A 13,462-nucleotide genomic window follows, 5' to 3' on the forward strand; every position below is an offset into this window, starting at 1 on the left:
TGATTTTTAGCTGAAAAACAGGAAACAGCTATTTCTGGAGCTCAGTAGTCTCCATTACTGTATTATGGGGATTGGCTGCATCTCTATCACTGAGCCAGTCTCACCAGGTTGTCTCTTTCTTTTGGCGCCAAGTCAGATTTTTTTTTTTTTTTTGTGGTTTCCGCTTGAGTTGATTGGGATATTGACTATTGGAAATCGGTGACGCACACAAGAGCGCTGCCATCTGGGGAGCACTGCCCTTCACTTCAGGTTAGGGTGAGCCCATCAAAGAGGAAATGTTTGAAAAAAAACGGGAACTGTAGATTTTTTATCATTCTCAGTAGTAACATGCAGACACACACACGCACACACACACACACAAACACTGGCAAATGCACAGTTTCCATCTCAGTCGTTGCATGTGGGAAAATAAGAAAACCTTATCTGCTACTCTCAGAATAACACCCTCAGTGCCCTGCCAGAGGTTGATTTTAAGGTTCATTTCTGATCGAATGAGTGTCTGTGTGTATGTTTGCGCTGATGCATGCATTTGCAGGGTTTGCTTTGCTGACCACTTACATCCTCTATATGCAAGCCTGTTCAATATGCTTTATGTTGTCATTTCACACTCACCAAGTCTGCTCAGGGCTCGTGTGCGTTTGTCTAGATTATGAACGAGAGAAAGCAACAAACAGAAAGTTTAAATGTTGACTGTCGGCTCTGTTACGGTCTAATACACAGCTCAGTTCTGGATGAAGTGAACGAAGGCCCGGCCATGTGTGGAAGAGAGGGGAAATGTGAAAATTAAGTGAGAAAAAAAAATTATAATGTGACGACGCATATGTGCATAACACCTGAGGTAAAATGTGAACGTGTGTGTATGTGCTCCTGTGATGAAGCAGTTAATACAACTGTGAAGAAGAGGTGATAATTGCGTGCTTGGTCATAAGATAAAAAGAATGTGAAGTGTAACCTTTGAGCACCTCCGTTTTATTTTTTGTAGGACCCAGATGCAAACCCAGACACACAGAGACAATAGCGGAGTTCAACAGTTTATTTCCACCAAGGAAAACTAGACGAGTGGGCAGGCAGGCAAGGCAGGGTGATCTTAGCAAACTCACAGGTAGGTGGAGGGGTGAATCCACGTCGGAGGGAGGGGGTCTGAGACTGAGCCAAGGGACAGAGCGTGGGTGAGGTCTTTCCCTGCAGTGAAGGTGGAACAAGCAGGTGGGCATGTGGCCGGTGAACCTGTGGCACAGGCAAAACAAACAGAGGTTAGCATCCACAAACAGACTGAGGTTCTTCAAACAAAGTAACTTCTTTTCTTAGCAAGGTCGGACAACTTTTACCGCCAGTGACGACAGTAACACCAGGAAGTGGGTGGAGTGATGAGTGGATTCTCAACAGGTGTGCAGGTGAGATGGTGGGAAACGTAACATCCCCACACTGTGTTCAAGCAAAAACACACACTCACAAACAAACAGGGAGAACAGACATAACAAGACAAAGAACACAAGGAGAAGGAAAGGAGGCCCTGCCTAATCCGAACATTTTTGATTGTCGCAACACTCTGGACTCTGTTCAGTATAAGGAGTAGCACAAAATGCTGCAAGTGGGGTTTCTAAACTCTTAGACTACAGTCAGTTTTGCAGCTTAGTGAAACAGACCAGCACAAAATGACATCTTAGTGGCTGGAAGAAGGTCATCAGAAAATACTGAGCAGAGTGATGCTCCAGTTAATAGTGTGGTATTGTACAAAACATCATCGCTAGAATCAATAGTCCCTCCACTTTCAATCAAAAGACACATCAAGACAACATTGTTTCTATTGGCAAACCATGTGATTTAGCAGGTGAACTCTGACCTGCAAATCGGCTGGAGCCAGATGGAGTGCCAGATGAATTTGTCTGTTCAGTGGAAGTGAGGGAAAGGCAGGGTTAATATTTGCAAAGGAGCCCAGTCTCCTTGCATTCATATACAACAGATTTGGGAGAGCAAATATCTTCTGGAAAAAAATTGGTGATTAATCTTTTTATTTTCTTTAACCAAAGAAAGGTTTGTCATGAACATATTATGTGCAAAGTCACAAAATGTTCATATAACACACATAAAAAAATAAAAAAAAAATCCTCACTGACAACATATTTAATTTGCTTTCTGCTAATATCCACAGTGGCTTTTGTAGGAAACAACTGTCGTCTTCGGTTAAACACTGAAAAACTCAACAATGGCACAATGCAGGATGTGTCTTCCCCTAACCATAATGTTTTTGAAGCCTAACATAATTCACAAAACAAAAAACAAAATTAATCCATTTCCTGTATCCTCCAAAAAAATATCTGGTAAAGTGTACACAGATTCTATGTAGTCAGCTGGAAGAAGAGAATCAAGAGGTGAGTGATGCAAATGTAGTTTGTGTGTGTTTGTTGTTAAATTAACTCTGGTTAAGTGTTTGGTTACAGTACGCTGTACTGTGCAAGGCCTAGCAAACCTAAGCAGCTTGCAAATCTTTTTACTCACATTAAAAAAAACAGAAAAGCCCTCTCAGCCCTAAAGCCAGACAAATCCATAAAATGTTTAGATGGGACAATAAACTTCATTTAGTTGAAGGGACATCAATTCGGGACATCTGGTAGTGGCTCTCTAATGGTTTTCCTGTCCTCAGGGATTCAAAGTAAAACACCTCAACTACAAGCACAAAGGCTGGGCTGCAGAACCGTAAGAGGAGGGATTTTATACTACTACTGCTCCTGGAGGTCTGATGGCATTTTAGCCACAAACAGCAGTATGGCTCTATGACAGGGGTCGGCAACCTTAAATACTCAAAGAGCCATTTGGACCGTCTCCCACAAGAAGAGAAAACACCCGGAGCCACAAAACCCGTTTGACATCTAAAATGAGGATAACACTGCATATATCCTTTTTTTTTTTTTTTTTTTTTACCTGTATGCTAGGTATAAAAAACTATAGCGTGTTGCATTTATGAAATCAATGAACTGCTACACGAAATTTTATTTGTAACAAAAACATTTTGAACTCCGAACAAAAGACGCTTGGTTAATGCTAACTTTAAAATAAAATACTCAATGTCTATTTGAGTCCTCCTCGTATTTATGAAATAAAAATCCAAACTTGAATTATCCACCTGCAGCGAACCAAAAATGTCGCGTGCTTCTGTGTTCCGCCATCACTTCATCGCGTGCACTGGAGCGTGCAGTCAGCTGTCAACCTGAAAATGTTGCCACCGGGTGTCGCACAGCGGCGGTTGTGACGCATATTTTGAGCGACAAAAAAAAGAAAAAAAAAACGTTTTATTTTAATGTTACAAGATCACCATAATCTTCAAATTTAGAATTACATTTAAAAAACGAACGAACCAAAATAAAAATACTTGTAGAGTGAATGGGCATGAAATCTGTCACACAATTTCCCATGGTGCTCAAAGGATGAATAGTAATGACTCTGGTGATCCCCTGACTTTTTCCTCTAGCGCCACCATGAGGCTAACAATATAACAATGGTTTGCTATGAAAGCACCAAGTACCTTGGTTTATTGCTAAATGCCTCATACATCCTCATTTTGTCATGTTTACCAGGATTAGTATCAGTTCCTTCTGAGCGTGTGGTGCCAATCACTGACTCCATAACATTTCCATCTGTCAAACGTGTTCACTTTAATTTCATCACAGCTCTTTAGGTCCAAAACGCAAAAAACTATATCTAATCGATGAAATTGTCATTCATACAACAGTGATAACACCTGAGTGAGTATTGTATGTGAGACTGCTGAAGGTTATCTGTTTGAACAAGGAAATAAAGATGAAAAGCAAAAGGAGCAGCTGGAAAGTGCTGACAGCTGATGATGGACAGGTCACCAACACAGCTAACATGAATATGGCCTATGAAAACAAGATCCTGAGTTTACTATTACTATAACAATCCAGGATGACAGATTACACACAAAGCTGCCAAATGACTGAAGCCATTATCACAAAGCTGCAACAGAGGCCAGCAGTTTAAGAGCTGGCTGCATGGCTGACATCCAGCCAAAGCTGAATGCTTTCCGTATTTGAATTGTTTATAATTACAGTGATAATAGTCGCGTGTAATTACAGACCCATTTTTGAGTAATGAGAAAAGTGATATCAATACGCTCAAACACATTTTATATAACACTTTTCTGCCTTCCACGCTTGGCACACGCAAAGGGATTTCACATTTGGCTTGGATTTAATAATTAGGCTAAATAAAATTGTCATAGAAAAAAAAAGATTTAAACTCTGCCAGACTCATGTTGGTATCCTAAATCTAGCAAGATAATGTCGTCTGTTTATTTGGCTAAATTACATTTGGCAGAACAATGACCTCCTGCTCGTCTGGTCAGATCTTTAATGTCTCAGTTGTGGCTGCATAAATCTGGTTTTTGGAGATGACGTGATTGAAGAAAGACAGAATGAGATTCATTCTCTTAGAGAAAGTGTTACACCATGTTTACGTCTTTCCAGCTTCTGTCGTTTTTTTTTTTTATACTTTTTGTGACTTTTTCATCATCCTGCCAGGTTTATCTACCTTTCCCAAAGTCTGAGGAAGTTCTCTGTAAATCTGGTGCCTCTGCTATCTCACTCAGCATCAGCACTGCTGTTTTAGTTTTGCTTTCTCCCCTGGAGTAAATCAATATCACAGCAGCATTTAACTTTGTGTAAGAGTGAAGGTGAAGAGTTTTTTTCAAACACAAAAACAACGAAAACCAACAGGGACAACAGCACCAAACAAATGATTGACAGCAATCCACATCTAGTTGGCCAAAGAAACTGAATACCCATTGCAGATGAGCCCTGAATAACAAGTCTAAGTCCTTAAAAGTGTTTGTTTCAACAGTGACTCCTGCTTTAGGAAAAAACAGATATTTTAATATTTGATGTATTATGAAAAGTACTTTTAAAAGTACACTCTGGTTCTCTCATAGCACCTCCGATACCAGTGTTTAACACTTAAGGGGGAACTGTGATATGTTTCAAAACATCAGCAGTGAGTGGAGAGGAGGGCCCTGCTGGCAATGAACCGCAACATCTCCACTATGAATCTCCCAGGAATCTTTGTTGCATGTAATTTCCCATTACTCTCCTGTCAGTAATAAAGGCACAAAACGCCCTAAGAAGTGTAAGTGGAGAGAGGTGCAAGTGGAGAGGGATTTGTGGGTGCTACACCAAAATCTGGACCTTGAAAGTATTAAAGTCTGCATGGGCAAAGCTCACCTGCAGGTCCTGAAAGAAAAGGCGGAGATATTTTCCAGGAATGCAGGCACACGAGATTGGAAAGCATGGCCATGATGGACAGCCCATTGCTTGGACTCTGTAGCACGCCAAATTGCTACAAGAAAATGATATGTTACTGTGAGAAATGTTTTGAAATATGAAAACTTCTATCTCACATGCCCTGTGGGAACAGGTTTGACTCACCCATAGCTGTAAGACTTGATTCTGCATCACCCACGTGGAACAATATCCGACTGCGATGTTGGTAGCGATAACAGCTGTTCTGGTCAGTCTGCTCTTGTGGTCAGTTCATCAAAATCAGAACAGTCACCCTGTGCCATCCTCATAGCATTCTCTCAGGTGTATCATATCAGTGTGACACATTTTGACATGTAATAATAAAATCAATAAAGGCCGAATTCTGGTATTGTGCTTGAGTCTCTGTCACACTGTCATGGCTTACTGGGACACTTGAACAGAACAAATCCGTCGTTAAAGTAATTAGTGTGTTTTTCCTACACTGACAAGTTAAAATGTCTGCTGTGAAAAAGATCTATCTCTTCCTACACACAGCCTAGTCTTTATGAAACTGAAGCAGTAAATACATCTGTGTTTCATTCTATGGTATATATTAATTAGGGTTCAAAAATAAAAAATGAAAAGCCAGCGGGCCATACAGTGGACTGCACGATGGTAGGTGCAGACTGCATGTGCAAAAACTTTTTGTGCCTGACCGGCTGTAATGCAAAAACTTGACCAAAAAAAAAAACACATCCTCTGCTTTTCAGACAACATTAACAACAACATGTCAACACTATGCTGAGACACATCGTTTCACACTGTTATCAATGTTTCATTTTGAAGTATGGTTGCTAAACAGCAGAACATAGTTTCTGTACCAAATACATCTCCCTTCTGTGATCACCCTCATCAATAAAATATATGTGGTGTTTTTGACCTCCCCATTACTACACTGCATTTTTTTTTTCACTGTTTCTGTCCCTTTAGCATGCAGTGCAACCCGTATGCTCTCCAGTGTTAAATGGTCCTTGGATTTGTTGCCAAAAAAAGGCAATATGAAGATGGTAATGCTGGAAGATGAAGAGAAACACTAGTAGACACTGGTACAGCAATGACGCAAAAAGAGAGGAGATGACCAAAACCGAAAGAAATGAGAAAATAGGGAAAGGCAGAGAGGTGGGAAGAAGAGGAAAAGGAAAAGAGAGAACAAAGAAAAACACAAGAGTGTTGAGATGATGTGGAGGAAAGGTTTGAGTGGATCAAAAAAAAAAACTGGATATCTGAAGAAATGAAAGCAATCATGAGCTGAAGTGCCTCATCGTGGGTCCTCAGGATATCTGAAATTGTGAAATGAACTTGTGTGTTTGTGTGTGTGTGTGTGTCACAAAGAGGGGATGTCTGACGTGAATTCAGGTCCCTGCAGGTCCACAGAGGCAGGATTTCATGGTAGTGGGAATAGGTCAACAGCATGATCTCTGTCTGCTTCACACTTGCTACTGACAGTCAATGTTGGCTTCTTTTAATCATGACCGCGATCATTTCCGAACCTGAAGCTCCTGACACCTCTAACCTTATGGCGTAGTTGCCTGAATATCATCCAGACCTTCAGCAAAGTGATTTCAGTTTCTAATTTTCCACATTGTGAACAAGTAAAGCTAGAACGCCCGTCTTGTTCTGCAGCCACTAATCAAATTCGTGGTGGAGCGTTGTTCATTTCACAAGTTTGATGAGACATTCCTTCCTTCCACTTCTCTGTAACTCATTAAAAAAAGGAATGAGAACTACTCATGACTAAATTCAGATCCTATCGAGATTTAATCAAGCCTGAGGGAACAAGAGAAGATTGGACAAAGGATCTGAGAAGTGTGAAACCTTTTATCTGTCTGTTTCAAGCCTCTCTACACAAAGTTCCACTACGCACAGCTGTGTTGCAGGTTCTTTCAAAATATGTGCAAATCCCGGGACGCTTCAGTCGCAGGTACAGGTGACCACAGACAAACTCTTTTACTTTTTTAATGGAACACCAAATGCACATAATTTAGTACACACGCCCTCCATTAACACAGTGCAAAACTGAGAAAGAGAGAGAGAGGTAGATGAAAGTAAAGACAGGAGAGATGAAAGACACAGTCACAGCATAATGGCATTGAGATTTTCTAAGGTACAAAGCAGCCTCATCCAATGACATAAATAGGACAGTTTCAACACAGTTTGATGCCTTGAGTGCCGCACACTTCACTTTTGCTGCGAGGACAAGAGTGTGATTAGCAGCTTGATGTCACAGCAGTTCATGCTATTCACCACCTCTGTCTTGCACACAACTGGAAGCAGCCTGAGGGTAGATTAGATTTTGTTGTCTGTGTGTATGCATCTGTGTATGTGTGAGTGTGTGTGCCTTTTAGTTCTTTAACCTTTAAAGCTATTTCTGCACTCTGTTTCAGCCTTTACTCAACAATGCATGTGCTGGTTGGCTCCAAAACTCTTGTGTTATCAAATACCAAAAGTCAGCGTGATATTTGCAATAAAGGAAATTTTCTAAAGGGTCGGTTCACCCAAACTGAAAACAAATATTTCCCCTCTTACCTTTAGTAGTGTCTAGACATACAGAGAAATATAGTTCTTGTTAGTTCATCTACGTTTTTAGATATTTGTCTCTGAGATGTCATTTTCACCTTCATTCTTCATCTGAGGAACTGGTCCCTATTGAAAATGCAGCCAGGGATCCGTGGATTATCCAGAGCAGCAAAACCACTGATACCCTGGTTACAGGTCTCTGATCTGTTTAGCGGTTCAAATAGGTCTGGTTTTGAGTTCATTGATTGTTGTTTCCCTGGTTGAAAAAACAGCTGAGCCAAACAGAGCTGGAGGATGAAGACAGTGAAAATTGTAAATAAAATCGGGGCAGCTGACAGGCATATTAACTTTTCAAAGGTGCCCTGTGGTGTTTTTGACCACTAGCAAAAGAGCAATGGTTTCCTGCCAGTGGTTTTGCACTGTTGCACAGAGCTAGGCGACAGTGTCGTACCAAAAAAGGCAGCAATGAGCCGACAAAATGTGGAAAAGAAGAAGGCTGCTAGCATGTAAACATGGATGTAAACAACGCAGGATTGCAAATTTTCAAAACAATCAATTTGGGTGTGTTGCGAATGAATGTGAATATGACTTTGTTTAAAAGAAAACTCCACAGGGAAACTTTAAGTGGCATATTAATTCAATCAGGATGAAAAAGCATTTCTCCACTGGTGACTGTAAATGATGTCGGCAGGATAGGTATGTCATTCATTTCTGATTGGTTAGGGCAAATCACCTTCCATCCCCCCCTACCGTTACCAGCACTACTGAAAAGAAAAGAGCTAATGCAGTCAGACTGAGGTGAAATGAGGTGAAAATGAACTGGCAACTCAGTCCGCCTGTCAGGCCAGGACACTGATTCTAGACATGTTACATTTGTTTGATTTTAAATGTAATTATTAAATCGTCTAAGCACCATGGGCAAAATTGTGAGGCATCAGGTATGTGTTGTTATTGGGGTGAACTGACTCTTTAAATTTCTGAATGAAGTAACCCTGCTTGTCTTGGGGCACAGTTCAGACAACCTGGCCAAGCTTTCAAAAATCACACAAGCTGAGAAGCTGCCAGAGCAATATCACAGAGTCGTTATGTGCAAATCAAAGCTGTTCGCTGTGTTCTGACTTTTGCATTTTCTGCTTCATATACACCATATCTCCTACTCCCTGCAAATCATCTGTATGACTGCACACATGAACAACTGGCACTACACAACACAGACCGCAGTCACTGATGGTGACATTAACCTGCGAAGGTCTCTCAGAAACAAAGGGCTTTGCCTTTTCTGTGAGCAACAAGTACAATCGAAACCACTGAGAGACCTGAAAAGAATCTAAGCAAAAGAATCAACACACTTCACGACCTGCTGGGTTATTGTCTTAAGCAGATGTAAGAAACAACTGTGACTAGCAGCTGTAACGCTAATGATATGACTTGCATGTAATGGTACACTGCAGCAATCCATCCTTCTGACTGATAACTGGCTTTTTAGCCCACGGCTAAATAACACTGAAACTATTCTCCTGCAGGGTTCACTCCATCACGGCTCCCGCTACCTGTCCTCAAATATATGAACTCACTGGAGCAGACCTGGATCCTCTGTACTTTCGATAACACAGAGCGAGACTACCCGCAGAAAGAGAGGAGAGTGTAGACCAGGTCAGTTTATCCTCAAGACAAACAATGGCTTTTTCAAGGGATTAACCCACACTGTCAACTGCAAACTGTGAATCTGGAGCTGCGTGCGTTTTCGCTGCCTGCAGGACAAAAAGAAAAAATAAAATTCCTCCCTGCTCATACATCAGATAATCTGCAGCTTTCACAGGCTGGTCATATCAGTTGTTTCGTCCTCCCTGTCTCCAACCAGAGAGTAGGTTTGTGATGTTTTGCTTCTGTGCTGCCCAGTGGAAAAGAGAACGTCTCTGCCCATGGTAATGGTGTCTCTCTTATCAGCTGACAGACCATATATTCTGTCCCCTGAATGCCTCCTCAAAGGCAGCACATCTATTTCCACAGACTCAATTCTTAAATGTAATGATCCTGCGTTCTCATTCACAGAGTGTCTTCTTGTGGGCAGGAGGTCCGCTCTTTGTATGGACTGCTGGAGTGTGTGGAGCTGGCAAGGGAACAAAGAGCTGTCACACACACTGGGACTGGACCGACACCAGTCTGAGATACTGTGGTCGGATCCTGCTCGGCTGTCTGAACTGTCTCTGACCTTCTGCCCCAGTCCCTGGCCACGAGCCAAGCTCAGCAACCTGGGGATTGTAACCATGGACGCGGACGCTGCCACAGCAGCAGCAGCAATATGGTTGCGCTCAGCAGAAGTCACTTTGGTGTCTGTAATCACTGCGGCAGGAGACGCCACTGCAGCTGAGCTGGAGAACGAGGAGGAGCCGAAGAGAGCGGCGACTTTCTGGTAGTATCGCGTCCGTATCACCTTTGCTGAGCGGTACAGATCCCCTATGAAACAGTAACAGATGGGGTTAAGGCTGGAGTTTGTCAGGCCCAGCCACTGGGCAAATGGCCGCGTCTGCAGCAGCCAAGAAGGTGGCCTTTGTTCGCAGTCAATCCAAAGGTCAACCAAGTACAGAGGCAGCCAGGACACTGCGAACAGCAGCACCAGGCACACCACCATCTTGGCGATCTTTTGACGAGTCTTGAGGCGCGAGGTGTGCAGAGCTTGGCTGCGAGGATCGAGATCAGCAAAAGTGGATTTTTTCCCTCCCCAAAGGCGCCTGCCAGTCAGGAAGCCTATGGTGAGGTTAAAGGTCACTGGCAGGCAGTAGAGCATCACGAATAGTAGCACATTGTATCTGTAGAGGAAAAGGGAAATATTAACAGGTTACTTTCCTTTCTAAAAGGATAAAAAGCCAAGAAATCTGTAATATTTTTAACTAAAATAACTCTGTTCCATTTGTCTGTGTGTTGAAACACTAAAAATGACACTGTAGGCTATTTAGAAATGCCTGGTGTGTCAAGGATATTTCTATTACGGCAGCAACGTGCTCCATTTGAAGACAATGGGCCTCTTCTCAAGGATATTTAATTTGCTCTGTTTTCATCAAGATACAGCGATCTTTCTTTGACAATATTATAACCAGCAGCACTGTCTTTTAACTTCCAAGAGAATTACACTGGAGGGTATCTGCAGATAATCAACACTTTTGCAAACACTTTGCAGCGCACAGTCGCAAAGTGATTCACAGACAATGAAGCTATTATGGTATGAGAGCTAAAAAGATAAAAGTACAGACTGTACATAACAGAAGTCATTCTGAGCCAATTGACAGCTTGTGATTAAGGAAAACAAGGCAGGGATTTAAAAAAAGGGAACAAAAACCTGTCTCTAAACCTGCGTTTAAGTACAAAATCGTGCTCAGTTTGACAGTCTGAGCTCCTCAAGCACAGTTTGGCACACCAAACCAATCTGAAAGAGGTAAATGGGGCAAATGCAAATTGATTGCTTGCTTTACATTGGCGCTCGGCTTCTTTTACAAGTTGCTTCCAAACACAATGCAAAGACTACAGATGACAAGTCTCTGGTCTTTTTAATGGGGGGGTAGGGACCAGAAAAGGATCAGACAGTTCTCTCTCATTGACAGCCTCTTCCAATTCAACATGCTCAACTGGTCACTAAGAGCCCATTTCAGCCAATGGAGCTGGACAACTCAAAAACTAAAAGTGATGGATGTCCATACTCAGCCACGGTCCAAGAGCATTCAAGGCTGATTCTCAGCTTGGTGTGACAGCACCCCCCAGCCCCATTCCCAGTACCGATGACCATTCAGGAGTCTAAATCCTGTAATACACACAAGGCCTGTCAGAGCACCTACCCCTGTTTAAGGCGATGCTGAGGCCACTCCTCCTGACAGACCAAGATGGTGAATGTCCCAAAGCTGATCTCCCGCCGCCGGTTCATCACTGCGATAGGAGCGCAAATGATCGAGGACACTGCCCACACCACGGCGACAGTTGCCAGGATTCGGCGGCGGGTAAACATGGAGCGAGCTCGCAGAGGTGACTGAACGCTGTAGTAACGGTTCACACTGATCACCGTCAGCGTCAACACACTGGCTGAGACTGAGATGGCCTGCGTGAAGGGTACGGCGCGACACAGGAGGTCGCCGTACACCCAGGCCGTGTAGATCTGGCTTCCCAGAGTGATGGGCATGCAGACACACACCACGGCCAGGTCACACACCGCCAAGTTCACGAGAAGACTGCGTGTGGCACTGACACCGGCTAGCCGCCGGCTGCGCCTGTTGGTGAGGACACGCAGGGACATTAAATTCCCAATGAATCCCAGAATGAAGGATAGGCAGTACATGATGGTCAGAGTGATGGTGCTGGGCTCATGGAGGGTCCAGAGCAGCATGGTCTCCAGATCTGCCAAGTCATTAGAAGAGAAGGTGGACAGGGACAAAGGAAAGGAAGAAGAGGAGGAGGGTTGGTAGACAAAAGTGGATGTTTGACGAAAGGATAAGGAGGAGGTGGTGGAGAGGAGACGGGAGGGAATGAGGGAGGAGGGAGGCAGAGAGTGCAGAGGTTGATGGAGGGAGACAGTAGGGGAGCTGAAGGTGGAGGGCAGCATCAGAGAGCTGTGGAAGCCGTAGGTGTGGTTGAGTCTTTCCTGAGAGCCATCATACTGCAGCAGTGGAGAGAAGCTGGGCTGCACTGAGCTCCAGTCCGACAGCTGGTCCTGGGACAGATCCATGCTGCTTCCCGGCGGGAACAAACACGCCACAGGAGAAGCAGGAGAGGGGTATGAAAACGTCTCGGGCTGTACGGTTTAACGCACAGGTTTCCCTCGGTCCTCATTAAAATCCATTCATAGACACAGCTAAGATCAGAAGCCAAAAAGGTGTGAAATCCTTACCAAGAGAAATTTTAAAAAATCACATCAGGTTCTACGCTTCAGTCTCTGCAGGTCCTTGTGTTCTCTGAGGGTAAAAATGTCTTTACACAAATGTATATCACGGCCCCACATCTTATGCCACATCTTATGAATCAGCTGAAGTCGTGATGCTGTTCAGCACTGGTCCCAGTGCAGTCCTTATGTAACTTATTCATCCCTCCAGGGAGTGGCTGTCTGAACCTGATAATCCACCACCAGTTGTTAATAGACTTTCTCACCTTCAAGGAAGGTAAACCTCGTGCAGACGTCCGCCATCCCCTCCTCACTCTCTCTCTTCCTCCTCACACCTTTAGTCCATCACAGGGTTGCAATCAGATCTGCTCAGAGGAACACAGATGTCAGAGGCTGCTTCCACCTGCAGCTGTATTAACAGCTCTGTAGCAGAGCGAACAGCAGCAAAATAACACAGTCCTGTATGGAAAAACACCGAAAAGCTTTCAACATGTCTTCACGGTGTGTTTGGATCAGAACTGCTCCCAATTAAGTCGTGGAAACACTCGGTAAGAAGCAAAGCGAGGAAGGTTTCTGCTTTGGAAATGATCTGATATTTACTGTCATTTTTAACACAAACAAAAATGTTCACCAGGTATCGCTTAATTTTAATTACTTATATATATATATATAGGAAGATTTCTTTGATTTTTGATCATACAGAGTTAGCTGCCAGTCACCGCTACCATCACATTAGTGCCATTAAAAAGAGGGGCAGAAGTCAATGTTG

At 43.2% G+C, this 13,462-nt stretch overlaps 1 protein-coding gene across 1 annotated transcript; it reads right to left on the reverse strand.

The window, feature by feature from the left end:
* Positions 1–1,096: 1,096 nt before the first annotated feature.
* LOC121181382 (neuropeptide FF receptor 2-like) lies at positions 1,097–12,540 on the reverse strand. Its single transcript, XM_041037324.1, has 5 exons — positions 12,399–12,540; positions 11,660–12,212; positions 10,042–10,639; positions 1,329–1,425; positions 1,097–1,227 (listed from the first exon to the last, which is right to left on the reverse strand). The coding sequence occupies exons 1-5, from the start codon at positions 12,538–12,540 to the stop codon at positions 1,097–1,099; spliced, it is 1,521 nt and encodes a 506-aa protein (XP_040893258.1).
* Positions 12,541–13,462: the final 922 nt, after the last annotated feature.

Source organism: Toxotes jaculatrix, chromosome 4 (assembly GCF_017976425.1).
Source record: "Toxotes jaculatrix isolate fToxJac2 chromosome 4, fToxJac2.pri, whole genome shotgun sequence".
In the NCBI taxonomy this organism is placed as follows: Eukaryota; Metazoa; Chordata; class Actinopteri; family Toxotidae; genus Toxotes; species Toxotes jaculatrix.